Genomic DNA, 25,427 nt, shown 5'->3' on the forward strand with positions numbered 1-25,427 from the left:
GGGGGGGGGGGGAATTTATCAAAACTGGTGAAGACAGAATCTGCAGCAGTTGCCCATAGTAACAAGCTTCTCTTTTCAGTTAAGCTTTGAAAATGAAAGCTAGAAGTAGATTGGTTACAATGAACCCGTGCTCCAGGTTCTGTCTGCTCTAGTCACTGTAGTTTCTCTTTAAAAAGGTAGACAGCAACCATATAGAAACACTTCAGTATTTAGCAGATTATAAGATATGTATGTCTACGTACACATCTGCTGAAAAAAGCCCAGGCAATTATCCTTCACAATCCAGCTGTGCTTTGTCTACAGAGAGCAGTAAACGGATTTCCCAGAAAAAAAGTCAAAGAAAATGAACATGTGAAAATAGAGGAAAATCAAGTGTGGGGGCTTGGTGCAAATCAGTGTTGGCAATTACAGCAGGGGAATTCCCCATCCCTTTGGGCCAATCCATTCAGGGGCATTCCCTGCTACATGTCACAGTGAGAGGTGGTGTATCAGTAACAGTTTTGTGCAAGCTTGGGCAAACTCAAGACAAACTGGGTTCGCACCAAGACTCGCTCATCACTACTAGAGGAGAGCAGACGAATAATGATATTCCAAATCCAGAAGGTAGTTACCCTTTGGCTTGCCACAGAGGCCTACAATTTTAGTTTGTTCTCCAACCGTTTACGCAGGGCAAAATAAAAGTGCATCTCTAATAACCAACCTTTTTTGTTTTGGATAGAATAAAAAAAATAAAGGACTAAAACCCTGTCGTCCAGTTTTTTATTGTGGTCTGTGTACCCATTGGGGAGATTCACCCTTTCCATTTGTCCTGGTGATCAGAAGGACAGAGAGAAAGTGGGAAATCTTATTTTTACAGCTATCTCAAATAGGGGTTTAGACAAAATCTTCCTATGGGGACACATGCTTTGGGGACAGTTCAGAGAGATTTCCTCTTACTTCCTGAAAAAAAGTTGAAGGGCTCTAACCATTGCTTTCTTTATGCAAAACTAAAATATAGGTCTTGGCGATATGTATAGTTAACTGGTTTTCCTACCTACCCTTAGATAACAAAATGCAATTGCAAATTCGCACTCAAAGATGAAAAACCCCACTATGTTTGCTAGGTGTTACTACTCACACAGCACACCTAAAATAATTTAGTGAAGGTCTTTGTGCAGATTCCAAGCTACTCTGAGCAGCTTAAAAGTGAGACTAGATGGTCTGACTGAGCTTCTTCTCTTTAACACACAATACCCCCAAGCCTTTAAAACTCTTGTTAGGACTGACAGTGGTCAAAATCTGGTTTACAACTGATAAAATCTGCCGGAACAGTACAGACAGTGTTAGAGTAAACATAACTTTGCACTACCCCCCTCCTTAACATTGCATAGGCGGGGGGGGGGGATCGTTAGGATTTTTAACCAAATAAAAAAGTACTTGAACTGTAAGCGTCACACTGCATCTGCCTGCTTGCCTATTTCCCAGGCAAGAGACACCCAGCCATCCATATGATGTAAAAGAAAAACATGGTTCCTCAGACAAGGTCAACTTCTTCCACTGCTGTGTTCCAGTCCTCATGCTCACATGCCCATTATAGGCATTTTGGCACTGGTCACCGATTAGCATTGGTTCCCTCACTGGTCTGCGGCTACGCAGCCCCATATGCAACAAACTGGGATCTACTGTGTGTGTCCAGACAACTTTCCATCGGAACCAGCATTAACTTTTTCAGCAATCTGAGTTCCAGTAGCTCTTTTATTGGATCGGACATGGGGAAGCCTTCACTTCCCACATGCATCAATCAGGCCCATGTTTAATACTGATTGGACCCTGGGCAAGCATTTTCTTGGGCCCTATAAGGCAATACAACTCACAGTAAAGTGCAGTGTGTATGAGTATATCACAAAAACTGAGGCTAGGTTCAGATATGGGCGATCCCGGGGCTGCGCGATTGTGCACAATTTGCCCACCACTGCCAATCACAGTGGTGGTGCCATTGTGCACGATTGCCGCAGGTTCACGGATCGCCCAGGTGTGAATCTAGCCTGACAGTAATGTGCAGTGTGTATAAGTACATCACTAAGCTTCACAGCAACAACTCACAGTAATGTGCAGCGTGTGAGTGTATAGCAGAGCTCTTAATATGCATATTAAGTTCCTGTTCACACCAATTGCGGTGCGTTCCAGAGCAGTAGGTGCTGGAACACAAAGCAATTGAACACCAAATTTCCCCCTTTGTTCTGGGGCGGGAGGGGGCATATGGTGCATTGAAGTCAATAGCACCGCAGCCACACCTCCGTCAGCAGTGCAATCGGACGCATGGCAAAACGTTCGCACTAGACCGGAATGCAGGCAGTGTTTTGCCATGCATCCGATCGCAGTGCACGCACTCGGAACGCAGGCACATTAGTGCCTGCATTCCGGTCCAGTGCGATCTGCAAAAATAGTGCTCGCAGCATTTTTGCGGATCGCACTGGACTGGAACACAGGCACTAATGCAGCCATTGACTTCAATGCACAGCCACGCCCCCTCCAACCCCAGAACACAGGGGGAAATTTAGTTTGCAATTGCTGTGCGTTTCAGCAGCTACCGCTCTGGAACGCACAACAATTGGTGTGAATGGGCCCTAAAAGGTGTTTGAAATAAAAGTAAATATTTTAAAAATGATAGTTATGTACACACTGAAAAACATGAAATCATATTATCTAATATTACTAAGCCAATTAATTGTATTTCCTTCCACAGCATTTATTTTAATTTATTTATATTTGTTATTTTTTAATACACACCCAAAATAACCAGAAAAATGAAATCTATATTCAGTGTCGTAACTAGAAACTTCAGGGCCCCACTGCAAGAAACCATGAAGAGCCCCCCCAACCTCCCTCCGCCATGGGAAGGCACTATAAGACGGGCACCGTGTGGTTAACAGGAAGGCTGCCGAGGTCCCTACCAAGCATGAGACCTCAGGCAGCCACTTCAGTTTAAAAATTTAGTGCCAGTGTTCTGTCGTGCGAATTAACAAGGAAACCGTCATACTGGTCTGTGCGCACGCGCAGATGCTGACGTTGACGTTCAGCTAGGTCAGCGTTCTCGACAGAACACAGGTATCTGTGCTTAGTATCGGGTATTTTCACAAGAGTACATGTGAAAATGCCCAGTTATAGGGCCCCGGGCAGATGCCCCTTTTGCCACGCGGTAAAGACGGCCCTGGCATCAATGAGTCTTGGCCGCCCATGAATTTGTTGCCAGTTAACTGGCTTTTCTTCCTTGGACCACTTTTGGCCTGACCACTGGAGAGCAGAAACATTCCACAAGAGCTGCAGCTTTGGAGTCGCTCTGTCCCAATCATCTATCACAATTTGGTCCTTGTCAAAGTTGCTCAAATCCTTACACTTGCCCATTTTTTTCTGCTTCCAACACATCAACTTCAGAAACAAAATGTTCACTTGCTGCCCAATATATCCCACCCACTTCCAGGTGCCATTGTAACGGGATAATTAATGTTATTCACTTCACCTCTCAGTGGTCATAATGTTATGCCTGATAGAACCACAAAATAAAGGTTATACCAATTTGGCTGCAAAAGTGGAACTACACTTTAAATTTCAAATGCTTTGGCCGCCTGTGTCCCCCATTAGTAACATAGCTCCTCACTACCAGTCTATTGCATGTGCACAAGTTTGAATGGAGTTAAACCCTGAATTATAATGAAGGTAGAACTCGAAGCCACTGGACCAGCATGCCACCCATGTAACTAACATTTTGATAAGGTTAGCAATGGCAGCCTCCTTATATCTCACATGAATATTTCCTTCAAATGTATTACATGCAATAATGCAGGAAAAAGCTAAGCTGTTCCAAGTGGTGGTAGCCTCACAGCTGCTCAGACATTGTGCTCAAACAGCTGATTGACACAGTAAGAGCTTTTGCTACCGCTGGAAGTCAGGATGACATACAGAATGAAGGGCCTATGTCCCATAGTAGCCTAAAGCTGGAGAAATGTAAAGACAGTAGGAAGAATTCTAAATGTAGTAAATATATATGGAAGTGTACAGCTGCAGAACAGAATATAAAAAGACATCAGTAATTGAGTTGCATACAACTAGCATAGCAATATCTATCTATACATATACATACATATATATATTATACATTTTAATACATGACTGAGTACTACTTCAGCCCCATACCATTCTTTAAGAAAGCATCCAATGTAGTGCAAAATAAATAGCCTTAGAACATTCCACACATTACATGGGCCATGTTATGAATGAGTCAAGAAGGGGAGAATGAATTACACCTTTTATACAGGTCATGGTTTAGGTCCTAGTGGAAACTTACTAGCATAGTGTGGCACATTAGGGGCTGTATGGAATAGCTTGTGAATGCCATGTCCACAGTAGCTTCGAACAACTGAAAATCCATTGGCTTGAGCATGTTTCTGTATTATATTGCCCAATTCTCTATACCGAACACCAGGTTTCACTGTAAAAAAACAAATATAGGGTTTACATTGGCTTTTCAGCTACATCATTTGCATTAAAAAAAAAGAGACAAGACAACTTAAAAGAAACATCTTTAACTACCTCCCGTCCATGGCCGTTTCTGAACGGCCAGACGGGAGTCTTCTAGGAGCAGGAGGGCGTCTTAAGACGTCCTGCCCCTCCCTCCGCTCGTGTGCGGCGCTCAGCGAGTGGGGAACTGTTACCAATGTAAACAGCCAGCGATGGCTGTTCACATTCAAACGACGCCCGATCGCTTGCAGTAGCTTGCACTGACGCCACCCCCCGCCGTACCTCCGTTGCCAGTCGAGATTCACTATGCCCAGTGTGGCTGGGACCGGCATGGCGATGCTCTCAGTGGAGATCAAGGGGAGATCAGTACCTGATCTGCCTTTGACCTCTTCTCCTGTCCCCGAATGCAGGAAGTGATGTATATTACATAATTTCCTGCATTCAGTGTCACTCTCCGGTACAGAACACCAGTGAGAAGCTGGTGAAGCAGATCTCTTAGAGACCCCTGATGTCTCCATAAAGAGGACCCGTAATGTGAATTGGCTATCACATACGTTTTGTTTTTTTTGTGCCATCACACTGAACTGAATCTCTGGTCAGTTATGCTTCCCTATTTCATAGCAAGAGAAAAACATTACTGCCGGTTGCAGTTAATTAGGTGTTCGAAGGACAAGCCACAAAATGTAATCTCACACACTTTTATCCATCGTTAGTTGAGCACTCACCCTCATCAATAGACTGCATTAGGCACTCATAGGTTGTCTGGACAAGCTTTTTGGCTCCCTCATCAATTTCTCCAACATAAAATGTCTCATTGAGATCACCGTGATAACCATTGCGATAAACCGTAATGTCCACTGGAAAACATCATGAATAAAAGTGACATTACATGCTTGCATTTAACAGATAGTCAAGAAATATCCTTGGCAATGTTTCTCCATTTTCTGTTACTAGGTATTGTTAAGAAATACCGTTTACGATGTCTCCATCCTGTAAAGGCCTTCTGTCTGGAATACCATGGCAGATCACTTCATTCACTGATGTGCAGCATGACTTGGGAAAGTTATAATAATTCAGTGGAGAAGGGTAACAGTTTCTTGAAATGCATGCCTGTAGGAAATATACAAGGGCCAAAAAAAAATAAAATAAAAAACTGCATTGCCTCAAATATCCTGTGAATAGAGAGTTTCATATTATTTCAATTATGTAACTATGACTTTAAGACTTACCAGCCCATCTCAATACCTTCCTCCACTTCCAGTGCTTCAATGCCAGAATCAGTTTTGCCAGACCAGGACTAGCTTTACTGTTTTGCTGACACATGCAATGGTGAAACATCTACCAGCAAATTATGTTCAGACTGATTAATGTTAGCCAAGTAAAACCAACTTGCACAAATTCTTAAAGTGACATGAAATCCACATGATTTAATTTTCCCCATTCTAATTCTGCGTTTAATACTTAAATGATAATTTGATGCGATCATTTTCTTCCTTCCACTCACTACCAGCAGTCCCTCCAGTGCTGGAGCCAGTCTCTGATCCAGTGCAGGCTGTCTTCTGTATCCCACAGAGTCTGTCCTGAGTGCACACTCACGGCTGCGTGCATCGACTTCCACTGAGACTATTCCTCTTCTCCCCGCCGTTGATATGGACTGCGCATATGCCCGCCCACATCATCCTCCAGCATGTGCTCTGCAGCCAGGAGCGAGTGGCGCAGACACAGCTAAGTATTTCATATTTAGCCACTTTTTTTTCTAATGTTGTGGCGTATATCTACTGCTTGCTACATTATCTATCTATATCTATATATCTATATCTATATATACGCAAAAAGAACAGAGACTTTAATTCTACATTAACATAATGCTCTAAAACTGGCGATAGTTCCCAGGAACAACCTAGAGTTTGCTGATGAAGAAACTAGGCAGTGTCTTCTAAACAAGCCAAGAACAAAAGTACATACACATTTTAAAGCACGATGCTGCCTAACAATTGAAAGGAGTCCTCACCAAATGAACAGCATGGTCTATCTCCTCAGTAGTGACTCCAGATCTAACCATCATGGCTGCTACTCCAAGTACTTCTCTTGCCAGCTTCAAGTTAAAAACAAAGAAATGTTAGAGCAACAGAAATGTTATAATGTTATTAGTGTTATGTACAACTAAAGGCTGGCATCTATAACAATAGAATTCAGATCTGTCCATCATCTGCTGAGATAGAAGTGGGAAAGAAAAAGTCAAGACATATCTGTAGTTGGAAAAACAAGGCTGCTCCACCAGAATTATACCTGGATCCACACACACACCTACCTTACACACAGTACGCATTCCCTCTATATCTTCTGCAGAAAGAACTTTGATTTGTGAGGTTCCTTTTAAGGATTGCTCAGACTCTGACATTCCTAGAAAAAAAAGGATATATTACTTTACCGTTGAAGGGTAGGTCCAACCAAAAATGATACAACAGTTCTGGATAGATTTAATTCAGCAGAAGCCACATCTTCATAGCCCCTTTCGTCTGCACCACCAATAACCCCTACATCTCCTTGTTATAGGTCATTTTTGGACATCGCAAAAGTCTCATGAACTCACACTAGCTCCGATTACCCATGGATGATAATACCTAACCACGCGCCAGTCTGCATCCAGCTGCGGTCATCTGCAGGTGAATTGTAGCCTGTGCAAATACTTGTCAACAGCTGCAGGCAGTGGCATTACATAGAGCCTCCCATCCGCAGCAGATTGCATGAGTCTATATGCAGGTGTGAATGGGGCCCAACTGTAGCCATATTACACAGCTGCAGGATCTCCCTCAACTCTTGCATGATTGTTTCTGAAAATCAGTAGAAAATACAAGCCCAAACAACTCGCCACAATGCCAAGGCAAAAGCGAAGTCAGGAACACCTTGTGAATTTTAGATTCCCCTAGTGCAGGGGTAGGCAACCTTGGCTCTTCAGCTGTGCTGAAACTACAAATCCCATCATGCTTCTGGCTCTGGGAATCATGCCTGTGGCTTGCAATGCCTTATGGGATTTGTAGTTTCAGCACAGCTGGAGAGTCAAGGTTGCCTACCCTTGCCCTGGTGGCATCTGAGAAACGCGATGTTTAGACAATTGATCCCTTTTGGAGTCTACACTAAATGCATGTTGAAATAAAAAAAATTAACAAGTATTTTTAAATTACCTAAAGGATGATCTGCATAATCTGGCCTCTGCACGTAACTTGGGACAGGTCGCATAGGCGTCTGTAAATGAAAGAGAAAAAACAAACAGAAGTGATAGTACAGACCTGTGATAGTGAAGAGGTGGTGATTTTGTTAATTGCCACGGATTCTAAGCTTCTTGCCAATTCACAGATTAGTCAATGTTTGCAACTATAGACTGTCCATCCCATTCTCACAGGAGTTAAACAGATTCACATACAGTTTCTTTTTCTTTTGTCTACACAGGAAAAGACAACCCATTCAAAAGAGGTACCAGAAGTACAGACGTGACACTAAGTTGGCCACGGAGCAGAAATGAGATGGGAGGAAGATGGACCCCAATAAACCTGCAGCTGTTCACTTCGCTAAACATAACCATCAGGTATACACACTACGGGCAATAGAAAATACGAAAACAGTCTTGGGGCGGCAATCACGACAATGTATTACTAAACAGAGAAGCATTTTGGATACACACTCTGGACACGATGCAACCCAGGGGGTCTCAACAGTACATTGTCCTACACCTTTTTATTTTTAAATGAGCTGATGCGATACTCCCTCATGGGCACCCTGTCTGTTTATAATGGTTTCAGATATGCAGTAGCGGTCCATGCCGGTGACACCACTATGAGCGGGTCCTTCACATGATATATGATGCAGGCTGCCTTCTCCCTGTTTTGATATTTTAAAAAGTCATTTGGGGATATGGGTTTTTGTTTCACATAAATACTCTTATTATACTATTTTGTGATGTGTATTATTTGAATTCTGGCGGGAGATGACATCATGCACCTGGCCTAATATGCATATATGCCTGATGTTCACATATGTATGTTGTCACTGTCGCTCTGACGAAGGGTCCCTGCGAGGTCCCGAAATGTTAACTTCTGATTACATTTCTTAAACATATCAACAAGATATTGATATGGGATCTTTTCTTTGTGTGTGCCAGTGAACCACTGCGATTAATTTGAGTTTTGAACGGCGCCATCCGTGCAATCACCACTAATATTACAAAGTTGTGAGACCGAAAGGAGTGCAGGTGGTCTTCGGAAACAACAGAAACAATTGCAACTATAGACTGTATCCCATTCTCACAGGAGTTAGCTTCACATTCAATTTTTCTTCCTCTTTTATTGATCCTTTATCTAGGTACCTGTGCTGACAAATATGTGGACTTCCATTTCTAACCTCTACATCTGTAAATGCTATGTCTCTATCTGTCCTGGAACAAAGATTACAGATCTGTGATTCTGCCTTTACTAAAATATCACTGAGTGCATGCTCTTTCTGGGCTCATGACTCAAAAGTATTGAAGACAGAAATCAAGCCAAGCAAATAGCATTTTCTCCCCTGACAGATCGGAGGGAGATGAGCAGGCTTCCAGCCGCTGATCTCTCCTCCGATCACTGGACCTGGAAGTGATGTGAATTACATCACTTCCGGTGTCACTGGGCACATTCCCCGGCTCCTAGAACCAGAAGAAGCTGGTGAAGCAGATCTCTGCTTAATCAGATTCTATGGGGTCCCTAGGTGACATGAGGGGTCCCCTCAGGTCTCCATAAAGAGGACCTGTCACATTATATTTGCTATTACACAGGGGGCCTGTCAGCCCCCTATGTGATAGCAATAAATTGGAGCGTAAATATATAAAATAAATAAATATATATATAAAATAGATTTATTTTTTTTCTTATCCGTTACCCCCCACATGCACACACGCACACACATACAACGCAAACACGTGTTGGATGTGCCACACATGTTACATATCGTTGCGAACGTCAGAGAGAGCAATAATTCTAGGCCCATCAATCACTGTTAACACTAAACTGATGAGCAGTAAAAGCGTTTAAAGCAGCGCCTAGGTGAAATTTTGGTTATTGTAGTTTTTTGCAGTTTCATGGACGCACGCAATTTTGAGGCTTGACATGTTTGGTAAATCTTGATCCGGCGTGACCCTGTCTTCTATATTTTACCAAAAAAATTGAGTATTATATTCCGTTTCTGTGCACTAAATTTTATTTAGTGCATTTTATCCTAAAAATACTTGTTTGATAAACATTTGCGCAAATACCATGAAACATAAAACATTGCAACTAGCCTCTTTTTATTCTACAGGGCCTCTGCTTTCAGAAAATATATCATTTGTTTGGGGGTCTGAAGCGGTTTTCTAGCCAAAAATTCAATTCAAATGTGTGCAAATGTAAACAAAATTGCTCCAGACAGTAAGTGGTTAAAACGCAAAAAACAATCTTCAGCACCATACAAGTTGCTTGCATTTGCCAGAAAATACAACTATATAAACTGTTAAAAAAAAATATTAAAAAGGAACACTTTGAAAACACATCAGATCTATCCAGCATCAAATATCATGCTGGATATCTACTGTATACTGGACGGGGTAATGTGTTAGGAACGAAAGGATGCCACATAATTTGATGGAAATTAAAAATTACCTACAGAGGGCTGAATTTAAAGACTCCCCAAAAATCTAAGTGAACAAATGATGCAGCAGGCTAGTCCATTGTGCTGAAATTTCATTGCAGCAAGTCAAAATGGTACTCAGTTTAGATGGCCCACACGTGCTTGTATTGATGCCTCACCTCGGGGCATGCATCCATCGTCATGAGACGATGGATGGTGTCCTGGGGTATCTACTCCCAGATCTGGACTAGGGCACCACTGAGCTCCTGAACAGACTGAGGTGCAACCTGGCGGCGTCGGAGGGACCGAGACATTATGTCCCAGAGGTGTTCTATTGGATTCAGGTCAGGCAAGCGTGCGGGCCATTCAATGGCATCAATTCCTTCATCCTCAAGGAACTGGCTGCATAATCTCACCACATGAGGCCGGGCGCAGCATGCACCAGGAGGAACCCAGGACCCACTGCAACAGCGTAGGGTCTGACAATGGGTCCAAGGATTTCATCCAGATACCTAATGCCAGTCAGTGTGCCATTGTCTAGCCTGTACAGGTCTGTGCGTCCCTCCATGTATATGCCTCCTGGGACCATCACTGACCCACCAGCAAAACCGGTCATGCTGAACGATGTTACAAGCAGCATAATGTTTTTCACGGCTTCGCCAGACCCTTTCACATCTGCTCAGGGTGAACCTGCTCTCATCTGTGAAAAGCACAGGGCACCAGTGGCGGACCTGCCAATTCTGATGTTCAATGGCAAATGCCAATGGATCTCTACGTTGCTGGGCAGTGAGCACAGGGCCCACTAGAACGTCAGGCCCTCAGGGTACACTCATGAAGTCTGTTTCTGATTGTTTGGAGACATTCACACCAGTGGCCTGCTGGAGGTCATTTTGTAGGGCTCTGGCAGTGCTTATCCTGTTGCTCCTTGCACAAAGGAGCAGATACCGGTCCTGCTGATGGGTTAAGGACCTTCTACGGCCCTGTCCAGCTCTCCTAGAGTAATTGCCTGGGTCCTGGAATCTCCTCCATACTCTTGAGACTGTGCTGGGAGACACAGCAAACCTTCTGGCAATGGCACATATTGATGTGCCATCCTGAAGGAGTTGGCATGCCTGTGCAACCTCTATAGGGTCCAGGTATCGCCTCATGCTACTAGTAGTGACACTGACTCTAGCCAAATGCAAAACTAGTGAAAGTCAGAAAAGAGGAGTAGGGGGAAAAAAAATGTCAGTGGCCTCCACCTGTTTTATTCCTGTTTTGGAGGTTGTCTCATTGTTGCCCATCTAGTGTACCTGTTGTTAATTTCATTAACACCAAAAGCAGCTGAAACTGATTAACAACCCCCTCTGCTACTTAACTGACCTGATCAATATCCCAGGAGTTTCATTGACTTGATGCTATACTCGGATTATAAAGTGTTCCTTTAATTTTTTTGAGCAGTGTATTTGTGTAACAATAAAAGAGAAAACCTTTTTTTTTTATGATGTAATGAATGGCACCCATGAACACACCTTCAAGGTTTCTTCATGATATACACACCCCTGCAACTATATCCTCCTTACTAGCTGGACAGCAGACTACATGCATAGACACATAAATCATATACATTAACACCCTGCCCCATTTAAGAATGTGGTGGGAAAATATGCAACTTGCTATGAGGAAACACACAAAAGGCACTGTTTCCTTACTTTGCTATACACATCCATGTAATAGGATATTTAAACTTACCAGTGGATAATATGGTCTAAGTTTTCCAGTATATCTATAGCCTGGCCAAGGATCTGTGTTGGCCTCCCCTTCCATCATCCATGGTGAAACCTCACGATTGCCTTTGTCATCTTCTGTATTACAACAAAATAAATAGCATCACAACATACATTTATTATATGCAAGTTTTATTTTACGGTAAGTATTTACATTATTTTGCTGTAACACGACTCGATACACCTAGAACAAATAAAAAACCCAATGCGACTTTGCAAGTTTTAGCCTGAAAAAAATCAGTATGGCAGAATATAAACAAAAGCTGGGAAAGCTATTCTAGTCTAAAAAGTGCCTAAAGCTGCCGCTTCCTCTCAACCTTTATACCCCAAAGGAACACCTGAACTAATTTTAGCAGGGGTTCACTGAAAGCTAAAAACGAGTTAATCAGGTGTCAGTGGGACAAATGCACTCTTAAAGTGACATTAAACCCTCAGATTTTTTGACATAAACCAATACTGTAATGTGTGCCTTACTGTAATCCATGGTTGTTTCCCTTCGCTTTGCTGCTCTTCCTTTTAAATCTGTATCTGTTCTCATGCTGGGCAGAACTTCTGTTTTGCAGCAGACTGCCTTGTCTCTGGAATGGATACATGATGTCTGTGTGAAGGTTCACAGCCTGAGCCAGCACTACAGGAAGAGGCACTCAGCTGCAAAGGAAAGTTCTCCCCCAGCATGAGAAGAGATACAGATTTAAAAGGAAGAGCAGCAAAGAGAAGGGAAACTACCATGGATTACAGTAAGGCGCACATTACAGTATTGGTTTACGTTAAAAAAATCTGAGGGTTTAATGTCACTTTAAGGTGCCCATACACCTTACGATTACCGCATGCAATCGACTTTTAGTACGACAATCGTAAGGTGTATGGGTAGTATGCAACCGCCAGTACTGTACAATCGTTCAACTTTTGTCTTTCCTGCATGTTCCAAAACTTTAGTCGATCGTATGATTTTTCGCAAGGTTGGTGGCGTTTCCGTACGATTTTCGCAAGGTTGGTGGCATTTCCGTACGATTTACACTGCTCATGCGCAAATGAAAATATGTGCGGTCGATTACTGCAATTCGTCCAGGTGTTTTTTTTAAACTATCGCTGATTGAACCTTGTGATAATCAGGGTAGGATGGGGCCGCCGTACGACGGTTCGATCCCCAGACGAAAAGTTTCGTATGATAATTGTAAGGTGTATGGGCACCTTAACAGTGAACTGTGGGAAGAATGCCCCCCTCACAGAGAGCAAAAAAAAAAAAGGAAGGAGAAGATCAGGGGTGTTGTGCCGTTGGCTCTGGAACCATGCAGGCACCATCATATATGATGTAGTTCAATTAGCAACGGCTCATGGAACCCTAGAAATCTCTGGAGGAAGCCTAGGGCTCCAGAAACCATAGTTGAGATTCACTGGCCTAAGGTAAAGCTGAGATTCAATGGCCTAAAGTAAAGCGAACCATACACTATGAATTTTGTCTGGTTCTTGCTGAACCGGCTGAAATTCACACAATGAGTGCCACGGTCGGCACCCTTCTGCTCGGCATCCCTCAATCGGAAGATCGAAGGAGCTGATTGGAAAACCTTCGGCTGAACGGTGCTTTCAGCCAACAGCTGGTGGTGGCCGCTATCAGAGTACCATGTTGGGGGGTTCCTCCATCCACTCTGCTTAGCGTTGGAGGAATCTGATATTTTTTTTTTTTATTGAGCCAGAAGGATAAAACAAAAATAAATACTACAGTGTATGGCCAGATTAACAGTAGGGCTGAGGTATAGGTGCCTTATGAAAAGCAAGCTAGTAACAGTGTTAGTCTTAAGATTAATGCATATGTGTCTAGGGAGCACTTTAGATCCTAGGCCAAGGCTACACACAGTGTCTCAGTCTTCTCCAAAAGTCTATATTAAGACCTGCTCCCTCCTCCCCCTCCTCAGTCCCGCCATATTAATGGTCAAAAGCCAGAACTTTAGTAGGCAGTAGAGACACTGGCATTTGACAGACGAATGACAGGTGGCAGGCTAAGTGTCACAAGAGACCAGACAATCTCAATTTGGAGAGCAGTCAATGCCATGTGCACAGTCTAGGCCTAACATCCAAGTGGTTCATCAAGGACACAATGTATTGTATTTCTGAGCATAGTGCAATTATAGTAGGTTGCCAACTACTTATTTTTTTATGAATTCCAAATTTCAAAACAGTATTTATTTCTATTTCATAGAAAGTATTCAGAGAATAATTTTTTGCTGTGGCCAGACTCAATGCATTCTTTTGCACTGAAAAGGACACAGTGGGTGGGGGCCTGCTCTGTATTATCTGCTGTACCTGTCAAGCCATTTCTCTTTGCATGCATCTTATTTCAGCTGACACAGCACTGCTCTCGTCTCACCAGAGACCCTTGCAAACACTTTTTTTACACTGAACTTGGATAGTTGAGTGCCTTGACCAAGCAAGAAGGTAGAAAATCAACTAATCGGGTAGATATACAATTCAAAGATATGACAGTTATTTGCCTTGTACCATCATATGAATTCAAACACTAGGTCTAAGAAGCCATACTACTTACTTGCTTTTTTGTGCAGCAATTTGTGTGTGGCCCAGCTTCCCTTGAAACAACCAAGCTTCAACAAAAGCAGGTGTGTGAAAGCAGAATGAATAGCACCCCCTAGACTTCTGGAGGCTTGACAGCTCTTTTGCAGAGTATGGTGGGAAAACACCTCTAGGTGCCTGCAATTTAGGGATAGGTTTAGGTTTTTGGGGGGTTTATTTTGAGGTTTTCAAGGAATGCTTTACAGGGGGAACTATGTAAGTCACCATTGTAAACTTATCCTGTCATGGTGATTCAACAGCTTTAAAAGAGGAACTCTGAGCATAAGACTTAAAGGAGAATTATGAGGCGAGTGATATTCACTCAGCCTCATAATCTGAGCAGACCTGTGACAATGAAACCGTCACAGGTCGGCTCAATAGGTCTGGAAGTGAGCGAACACATACCGTCGCTCGCTCACTTCTCGATCTATCCCTGCAGAGAGCCGTGACTGTCACTCATGGCTCCCTGCAAGGATTGCCCCCTACTTCACTGTCTGATCCTCCAGCGCTGACTGGCGGAACGGACGGGGGAGGGGGTGGGAACAGTTGGTTCTGCCTCTAGATAGGCAGAGCCAGCTGTCACTCACGCAGCTGGGTCGATTCAGACAGAATTGTCGGGATCAGTTCCGGCTGCGGCGTCTCAGCTGTAGCTCGCGGTATACTGAGCTTTGGGTGACGGGAGGACGCTAGTTTGTGTTCTTTTTAGGAGAACTAGGGGAAAAGCCCTAACACCATAGTTCTCCTTTTACGCTTACAGTCGGGTTTCCCCCACAATGAAAGAGTTAAGTGCTCATTTTGGGCTAGAGTCTAAAATAAGAGCTATACTCACCCGAACCACAAGCATGCCTGGTTGCTAGACCAGTTCCTGCTGCTTGTCTCACTCTCCGCTCTGGCAGTTTAAACCTGTGACTGATGTATTGGATGTGAGGACTCCAAAGGATATTCCATGTTTGGAGCAGAGAAGGAGAGAGGATGTGGGGACCAGTCCAGCAGTCAGGCTCAAGTGAGTACATCTGTTATTTTAGACCAAAATGAGCACTTAACCCCAGAGGTAGCTCCACTGAAAGGGTTATGTTTTCCCCTGCATAGAGTTCTTTAATATTTTAAGATTCACCAAAAAACACAAAACAAAAACAAATGCACAGTACTACTGATTTAAAAAAAAAAACAAAAAAAAAACAACCCCTGCCTGGGTAAGTTTAGACAAAAACATACCAAGTTTCTGGAATATGTTGATGCTATATAAAACAGCAACGTGTAACCCTTCGTATGGTGATATGGACAAAGTATATGGCTAAGTCTTAGAAGAACACACAAAATTCTGAAGATGTCAAGAACACACAATGTATTTTTTTCTTTTCTTTTAATAGTCTGCCATTTTTAGCTGCAAGGTAAACTCGTATTCAATGTGTGCGCTCCTCAGAGGTCATTTCTCTCTCTGGTGTGCATAAGAATACCTAAACCTCACCAAAAGGAACTCACCTCGATACCATGATACTCTCCAAACACTTAGTCACAGACACACATGTCTAATCAATACCATTTTATTTTGCTGGTTTTAAATGTGAAACACAAGATTTTACAGTAGTAACTGTGGCCAGGCAACTAGGTACACATTCCTAATAAGCACTACATACACTTTCAAACAAGCCCTTGGTGACCTCTGTAGTTGTTGGCATGGCAGTAATTCATCCTCAAAGTTCACAGGCTAAGCAGTGATGTCCTGTTCCAGCGCTCTGCATATACATTAGAAGGCTCATAGGCTGTCAACGTACTACAATGACACAACAAGGTACACTACTTTCTGCTGTGTTGAGGATGAATATGCTCTATAATGCCTGCAGCTACCAAGGTCAGTGAGGGCTTGTTAATTAATTGTAAATATCTGTAATATTTGAATGCCCATACCCTGTCCACGGTTGTACAATTAAACGGCAGCCTTGGGTTTTATCATCATTTTTTCTTTATACTAAACTGTAGGGCTTGTTCGGAGCAGATGCAGTTAAATAATGCATCAAAAATGCATCCATTGTAGTCCAACGGTATTTTGGGCTCTAGTTCACACCACAGCGTTCAGTTTCAGAGGATGTGGAAAAACTGCAACATGCCCTATTTTTTTCTGCTCTGGAACGCACCAGAAAACGCATGCAAACACCCTGGGCTACACCTGAAAGTGAAGTAAACTTGTGCTCACTTTAACCAACGCGTAGGAGAGTTAATAAAAAAAAAAAAATTATAATAATGTTCGACTGTTTAAAGTGTTATGGTTTGTCAGGGTTAGCATTCTTTCATGTGCACATATAAGTGAGGAGATCTACAATACTTGAAAAACCCCTGTATTATGATGCATACACTGGTATACAAATACTATCTTCCCATGGTAGGACAAAATTGTCAAGCATACAACACATTCTTCGAGGTTAATGGACATCTTAGGCCTTGTTCACACCAAATGCAGAGCAGATCCGCTCAGGCTTCTGCACACGCAGTGCAGTGGGTTGTGCCACGTTTGTGATGCGTTCCGGGCCGTTTATGGTTAAAAACAAAACATGTTTAACATGGGCTTTCAGTGCGTTCCAGGCATTTGCATCTGATGCGTTTGCAGATCCAGAGCAGGTAAACTAGGGCCTGCTGCAGTTTTTTCACCTGCTCTGGAACTGCACGCTGCGATGTGAACTGGAGCAAAATATACAATTGGAATACATTGGACACAGTTTTGATCCGGTCTGCAACTGCTCTGCACCTGTTCCGCGCTTGGTGTGACAAGGCCTTATGTGCTATGAATTGGTGTGCTAGCCATACAGGCAGGCAGGGCTTTATAAATACTGGGAGATACTTTGCACTACATTCAGAAAAGTGCTTTAGAAGAAGACCCAAAACACTTTCTAGCATATAAAGTCAGAGAGAAACTCTTTATATCACCAAAATTCTAAAAGCTACATGAGCGATTTCTTGAGCGTCAACCACACCAAAAGCACTAATGAAACAGAACTGCATAGATATTTACACTGCAATAGCATTTAAAGAGGCACTCCACTGCCAGGGTTAACTGCTCATTTTGGTCTAGGGGCTGAATTAAAGATATACTCACCTGATCCTCCACCCCACCTGGCTGAAAAGCCAGTCCCTAAAGTCTCTTCTCCTGTGTGTGCCAGTGTCCTAAGCCCCACTTACGTCATCACTTCTAATGCAGTCTATTCACCTGCATGAGACATGAGGACGCCCAGGCACATACCACAGCAGGAGTGGAAGGCGAGCGTTGACTGCTGCAGGAAGGAGGATCAGGAGAGTATATCTTCTGTATTCCGGCCCTTAGTCCAAAAGGAGCAGGGGGTGGTAGCTCCTCTGCAAGGGTTAATTTTGTGGATCGCTAGCATTACTCTTCAAAGGGCAGCAGACTACAGACTTGAACAAAAAACGCAGGTATTCACAAGCTGAAAATACGCAGACAAGCAATAACAGATCAAAAAAGTGTATTTTTTGTGTGGTAAAACTACAACACATGTTGGAAAAAAAACACAGCAAATGTTCCCCATCATGCCACAAAGTGCACTGCTTTGGTGAGGACCTTTCAGTGATTTGCCAACATGCAATGTAAAGGATGTAAAAGACAGAGTACTATGGATGCATATAGAAATTCACCAGTTCAGAAATATGGTCCAGTCAAAATAGAAAAAAAATGAATCAATCAACTTTTATAAGCTGAACACAACATTTTTCTTCAAGGCATACCGGGTGATTAGAAATGTACATGCCAAGCATTTAATACTAATCCTATCTTCAATAAAATTGCATCATAAAAGGGATACAAAAGGCTAGGTGCAGACAAAAGCTATCCACCCACTTCACATGACTCAGGAAATTATCCCCTGTACAATGCAGAGAGACTATTATACACATGGAAGAAGATCAAACTCATCTGTCTGCTCTAAAAAGCAGTTGGCCAAAGCAGGTCCAATAACTTTACAACCAGACTTTTTTTTTTTACTCGAATACAAACCCGAAATAAAAGATTGTTCCTATTAAAAAAATGAAATTTGCTTGGCTGCGCTAGGTTCCTGCAACCTGAATAAAAAGTATTAAGGCTGAATTCCAGGCAGGTATAAATTACACAAATTGCCTCAGCTAGGTAAATCATTATTGCCCTGTTGACACTGTTGTGCGTCATTAGTGCACACACATTTAAATGCACAAAAAGAAAAAAAAAATAATCCAGAGCAGTGCCCCCCCCATAACTGTGATGGGCCAAAAGCAAGGGGCAAGAGTTGGGCCAATAGCCACAGGAGCTGGTGGCCATTTCTACAAATTAAAGCACTTCCAGTGCTAAGCTTCTTGTAACATCTACTGAAAATAAAAACTGTCCAGTACCACCATAGAGCCCTCAGGTTTGCTCTGGAGAGTTTCCAGCTTAAAAGCCAGTTTCATCTTACTATGAGTGCTTGCTGTAACATTTCTCACTGACACCTAATGCCATAGTAGTATCATTAGCCCACCATGCGTGCTACCTACTGCTGATGTCACCACTGACATCCCCAGCACTTGCGACCTGAGGCTTTGGCTCCATTTATCCACTGCTCTGCAGACTCTGCAGACATAGCAGTCATGTGACTACAAAAAAACACTAAAGGTTTTGGGGGGGGGTTCTTTTCGCATAGAATAAAATGGACACAGAATGATTGAGTGTCTGTGCTGCAATATTACTGTAATAGAAGTGAGTTTACAGAAGCATTAATATACAAACCCGAGTTCGCTTCAGCTTGGAGGTCACGAACATTATCCTTTAGGATTTTTTGGTAGACAGCAGAATCCATGGTTCCATTTATCACAGCAAGTTTCCAGGTCCTGAAGCAGCAAAACAGCCCAGACCATCACACTACCACCACCATATTTTACTGTTGGCATGATGTTCTTTTTCTGAAATGCGGTGTTACTCTTACGCCAGATGTAATGGGACACACACCTTCCAAAAAGTTCCACTTTTGTCTCATCAGTCCAGAGTATTTTCCCAAAAGTCTTGGGGATCATCAAGATGTTTTCTGGCATAACGGAGACAAGCTTTTATGTTCTTTTTGCTCAGCAGCGGTTTTCGTCTTGGAACTCTGCCATGCAGGCCATTTTTGCCCAGGCTCTTTCTTATGTTGGAGTCATGAACACTGACCTGAACTGAGGCAAGTGAGGCCTGCAGTTCTTTGAATGTTGTTGTGGGGTCTTTTGTGGCCTCTTGGATGAGTCGTCGCTGCGCTCTTGGGGTAATTTTGGTTGGCCGCCCACTCCTGGGAAGGTTCACCACTGTTCCATGTTTTCACCATTTGTGGATAATGGCTCTCACTGTGGTTCGCTGGAGTCCCAAAGCTTTGAAAGGTGGCCATACACTTTACAACCATCGCAAGACCTTTGTCTTGCGATGGTTGTAAAGTAATTTTTTTTTAAAACGTACGATCTGCCCATCTTGGACAGGCAGATCGTACTTGCGATGACCGCAATGCTGAACGGGCAGTGTGCGCACACCGGCCCGTTCGGCATTTGTCTCCCATGCATCATCCAAACCAGCCGAAAATCTTATGATTTTCGGCTTGTTTTCTAGCATGCTCCTTAGACAAACGATGTGCGACCGTACAGTAGAAACGGTCACACGTCTTCATTCACACTGCTCGATTCTCGTACGATTGTGGGATTTCCCAGGATTCTCGTTCGAGAATCGTGCAGTGTATGGGCACCATTAGAAATGGCTTCATAACCTTTTCCAGACTGATAGATCTCAATTACTTTCTTTCTCATTTGTTCCTGGATTTCTTTGGTTCTCGGCATGGTGTACCTTTTGAGGATCTTTTGGTCTACTTCACTTTGTCAAGTCTTATTTAAGTGATTTCTTGATTGTGAACAGGTGTGGCTAGAGAAATTGAACTCAGGTGTGATAAACTTGTTAACCACTTGCCGTCCGCCCGTAGTAAAAAAACGGACGGACGGCACTGCAGCATTGGCGGGTTGCCGTCTCTAGACGGCATTTTTTTTCTGCTCGCGCCCCCTAGCGGGCACGCACGGGCAGAAAAGACCCGACCATTGCACACACCCGTTACCGGGTGTTTCACATATAGGTGATTAGCGGCTCCATAGCCCGCCGAAAGTCTATATGTGCTCGTTCGCGTCCACCCCAGCGTGCGGCCGCCGGTCCCCCCCGACCCCTCACCTTGAATCCCGGGATCCGCTGCCCCTTCTGCGGCCCGGGATCGGCTCGGAGGGCGTCAGGAGGAGGAGGACGGGAGATCAGCTCCTTGCTGATCTCCGTCCGGGCAGTTTTTTAATTTGGGTAATTTTTCCTTAATATAGTAAAAAATAAAACCCGCAGTGGTGAATAAATACCACCAAAAGAAAGCTCTATCTGTCCCCAAAAAAGGGTATAAAATTCATTTCAGTACAGCGCTGCATGACGGAATAAATGTCAGTCAAAGTACCGCAGCGCTGAATACTGAAAAATGGCCTGGATGGGAAGGGGGTTTAACACCGCGGATGTCAACTGTCAAGTTATGTTTTAACAGGGGGGCAAACACATTTTCACACAGGGCCATGTGGGTTTGGAGTTTGTTTTCCCTTAATAATAAAAACCTTCCTTTAGAAACTGCATGCAGTGTTTACTTGTGTTATCTTTGACTAATATTTAATTTTATTGATGATCTGAAACATTAAAGTGTGACAAACGTGCAAAACAATGAAAAATCAGGAAGGGGGCCAACACTTTCACATACGTACATATACACACACACACATATATTACTCTTTAACCTTTTCACTGCCAGAGCTATTGATATTAGCGCAGCAATCAAACAAAGATATTCAGGAAATAAATACATTTAAGCTGATTTTTTTTGTAGAATATAAGATGAGTACATAATTACCAAATAGGTCAAGCCTTAAAGTTCTATGCACCCATGAAACGGCGACAATCTACAGTATCCAACATTGTCCGTAGGTGGAGTTTTAAAACCACAGTTCATCAATTAGGTAATTAGGGAGATAAGATGCAATGATGGCCTAGATTCATTACTGGCACTCCCGCGTGCAACACCAAACATGTTATGCAATAGCTGTTTTCGCACATGGATACACCAAATATGTGCATTTATGTTCATATGTGCGTGTACATGGGGGTGGGGAGGTTTTTTTCTTTTCTTAAATTAACTTAATTGCCGTCATATGTTTCACGTACACAAACAATCTAGCACAGGGGTGGGCAAATTAATATAGAGCCAAGGAGCCAGTAGGATTTTTTGTTTTTAGGAGCCAGCTCCATTGACAACTACAGAAAACTTCAAAAGGGAAGAGTCAGCTGTATTTTTTTTTTAAAAAAAGGAACATTGGCTCCCTGGCTCCTGGGATTTGTCCAGGCCTGATCTAACATAAGGTGTGATAAGACCTGTGTATGCAGGAGGCAGTCACCACGAGGGTTGGGAAGCTTTTTAACTCTCCAGACCATGTGTTTCCTGTAGGTGGGTGGAGCCATATCTCAATTATAATGTCCTGGAGGATGACTTGTGGGCAAAAAGGGGGGTTCCAAAGCAGGCACTTGATCACATAGTTTTAGTGACTCTAGCTTTAAAGAAAGGCTCCTAAAAGAAACACAGGGGCTACAATTGTTAACTTTTTATTCTGCAGATGCTGGTTACCTGGATGCCATGCCGGCTCTATAACTTTAACACTGTTTGGTCACTGACATGTATGCAGATCAGGACTACTGACTTGACTTGGACTTCCCTGATATGCATATTTGTAAGCACTGAAGCCAGAAGGTTAGCCAATTAGCATTTTCCGCAGGAAATCATAAGTGACCACCCGATGTTACTCATAGAAAAGGTTTAAATCAATACATTTTGGTAAAATGCTGGAGTAAGTCTTAATTTAAAAGAATGAAATGGGAAAAGCTAACCTACTATGCGTTTCAAGATAAGCAGAGCCAAATATCTGCATGGAATCAAAATCTGAACAGTATTTTCCACTACAAGATCAGCTGACTAATAGGATATTTTACCTTTAAATGACATTAAACTCAGGAGTGAAGTCCTAAGTACACTATTAACAAAACTGGACCTTATTTGTGTATTGCTATAGATCCTCAAATCATCTCTGAATTGGTGCTGACACTGTCCCCCCTTCTGGAAGGTGGCTACTTTTGTTCCCCATGGTCACTGTGTGTGTGTGTTGTAAAGTTGTCACCGCTCCAAGCTCGCTCCTGTGATGGAGTACAATCTCACGTTTAGTTTAATAATTTGTATTGGCATTGTACTCCATCATGGGAGTGAGCTTGGTGCGGTGGCTACTTTACAACATAGACAGGGGCCATGGGGAACAAAAGTAACCCCCGTCCAGAAGGTAGTGCAGTTTCGGCACCAATTCAGAGATGATTTGAGGATCTACAGCCGAGTGCCACACAAATCAGATACATTTTTGTTACTAGTTAAGATACTTGAATGCATTGTTAAGATTTAACTCCTGAGTTTGGTGTCACCAAGTCTGGAAATTGCGCTCGCCATCCCATGATTTAAAGCAGGGGCTCCCACAATTTTTTGTTCGGAGATCTGCTTTTCAAATGACAAGCTCAATGAGATCTACCAACGAAAAACACCTGCATTCAGGGGTGGGAGGGAGCATGGTGCCTGTGTTCCGGTCCAGAACATTGGTGCCTGTGTTCCGGTCCAGTGCGATCTGCAAGCACTATTTTTGCTGATTGCCCTGGACCGGAAAGCAGGCAGGCGATCACACTGTGGGCATGGCTGCAGTGCCATTGACTTCAATACAACCCCACACCCCCTCCCGCCCCTGAACGCAGAGAGTCGGCCGGCTTGCAGTCCAGTGCGTTCTAGAGGCGCCGGCGTCCTGTCCAACTATTTTTTATTATTTCTTATTGTTTTTTCATTTTTTTTAGTGTTTGAGGGGCTTCGGGGAAATATTAAGGGTCTAAACAGCCCCTGATATTTCCCTTTTAAAATAGAAAAAGAAATTGAGGACACAGAGTCCCCAATCTCTTTTTCTGCAGCCTCTGTTCTAAATGAATGGAAAGCAGAGGCTTCCCATTCATTCAGAAACTATCAAGCAGTTTCTGAATGGGGAGGAGCCTCTGTACAGACTGCTTCTCCCCATTGAGAATCCCATGAATGAACAGGAAGTGATGTAAATCACATCCTGTTCATTCATAACTGGGGACACATAGTGCTATGTGTCCCCAGTTATTTACAAACACTGGAGTGATCAGCTGATCGCTCCAGTGTTTGTCCTGCACAGAGGATCGGAACATGTCACTGCTTTAAGATAGGGACAAGGTGGAGAGAAGTGACGAATGACTTCACAATCTACCCTCGTCTAGTCAGAATGTCTTGTATATATTCTTTTAAAGAATAAAATAAATTTTCTGAATGGGGGAGGTGCCAATTGAGAGTTTCTATGCTCAGTGTATGCTCAGGCTAGGTTCACACCTGCATGATCCATAACCACGCACAAAACCGAGCAGTCACGGAGTCAACCTCCACAGCCAATCGCACTGGTGGTGCCAATATTTTCTAATGGCACCCAAGTCGCGCAGGGCGGATTGTATAGTTTCCTGCTTGTGGAATTGAACATGATCGCTGCACAAAAAGATACCTGTACCTTTTTATTTTAGCGATTTCCACATGGATGTAACCCTTTTGAAATAAATGGGACCGTGCAGCAATCGCTGTGTGCACCCAAACATGACCGCACGTCCCAGGTATCTCTCAAATCTGAACCTAGCCTAAAGGTGCCCATACACTGCTTGATTCTCGTACGAGAATCGGGCGAAATCCCGCGATCGTACGAGAATCAGCAACTTGCAACGGGCAACATGGAGCTGTACATTAAGACAGCCCCATTGAAAATCACTGGCCGGCGACTTCTTACGATATCACGCAACAAAAATGCGCGATAGAGCGGCGGAAATCGCACAATTTTCCGCTCAGTTTGAATGGGGCCTAAGAGGTAGAACGTCGCTGCAGTACCGACCGGCAGATAAGAGGACACACTGTATGGAGTACATATAAAAATTAGGGCATCCCCCGCATTGCTACTGATGTTGCATATAAATCATGGCAGGTAATGGGGCTGACCTAATCTAGCTGCTAAAAATAGATTTTTCATGGCGTTCTACTATAAAAGGGGAAAGTAAAGAGCGCAGGAAGAACACAAGAGTTAAAGCTTAAAATGACACTAAACTCTGGAGTTAAATCTTAAAAATGTATTCAAGTACCTTAACTATTAACAAAATGTATCTTATTTGTAGATCACTCGGCTGTAGATCCTCAAATCATCTCTGAATTGGTGCCGACACTGTCCTTCCTTCTGGAGGGTGGCTACTTTTGTCCCCCATGGTCTGTGTTGTAAAGTAGTCATTGCTCTAAGCTTTCCCCCTGTGATGGACTACAATCTCACGTTTAGTCTACTAATTGGTATTGAGATTGTAGTCCATCACAGGAGCGAGCTTGGTGCGGTGGACTACTTTACAATACACATAGGGACCATGGGGAACAACAGTAGCCACCCTCCAGAAGGAAGGACAGTGTCATGAATTCAGAGATGATTTGGGTATCTACAGCCGAGCGATACAGATACATTTTTGTTACAAACATGTTTGCATGCATTTTTGATGCGTTTGCATGCGTTCCAGAGCAGGAGAAATAGGGATTGCTGCATTATTTTTTCTACATGCTCTGGAACTGAACGTTGCGGTGGGAACTAGAGCCCAAAATACCATTGGAATACATTGGACGCACTTTCCATCCGTTCTGTTACAGCTCTGCACCTGCTCAGCACTTGGTGTGAACTAAAGCGCTGCGCAAACTGTTGGCGCCATATAAATCCTGTATAATCATAACTAGCCCTGAACTGACTTTTCTTGGTTGTGTTTTTTGCAGATAGTTAGTGCCTTATTTCAGGGTGTGATAAGCCATCTTTCTTTTTTTA

At 43.2% G+C, this 25,427-nt stretch overlaps 1 protein-coding gene across 4 annotated transcripts in view; it reads right to left on the reverse strand.

Moving 5' to 3' along the window:
* METAP1 (methionyl aminopeptidase 1) overlaps positions 1–25,427 on the reverse strand; it is a 35,504-nt gene that overhangs the window by 9,148 nt on the left and 929 nt on the right. The window contains exons 2-9 of one of the 4 annotated variants that reach the window (XM_018566296.1): positions 14,440–14,491; positions 11,863–11,972; positions 7,683–7,743; positions 6,809–6,900; positions 6,509–6,592; positions 5,469–5,607; positions 5,223–5,354; positions 4,325–4,468 (exon numbers count right to left, since the gene is read on the reverse strand). In XM_018566296.1, coding sequence (XP_018421798.1) covers positions 4,325–4,468; positions 5,223–5,354; positions 5,469–5,607; positions 6,509–6,592; positions 6,809–6,900; positions 7,683–7,743; positions 11,863–11,972; positions 14,440–14,491 — 814 coding nt within the window. Of the gene's footprint in view, positions 1–4,324; positions 4,469–5,222; positions 5,355–5,468; positions 5,608–6,508; positions 6,593–6,808; positions 6,901–7,682; positions 7,744–11,862; positions 11,976–14,439; positions 14,495–15,919; positions 15,931–25,427 lie in introns of those variants that run through there. The other 3 variants (XM_018566297.1, XM_018566295.1, XM_018566298.1) reach the window with 3 other exon arrangements.

Source organism: Nanorana parkeri, unplaced genomic scaffold (assembly GCF_000935625.1).
Source record: "Nanorana parkeri isolate BGI_ZX_2015 unplaced genomic scaffold, ASM93562v1 scaffold933, whole genome shotgun sequence".
NCBI classification, from domain to species: Eukaryota; Metazoa; Chordata; class Amphibia; order Anura; family Dicroglossidae; genus Nanorana; species Nanorana parkeri.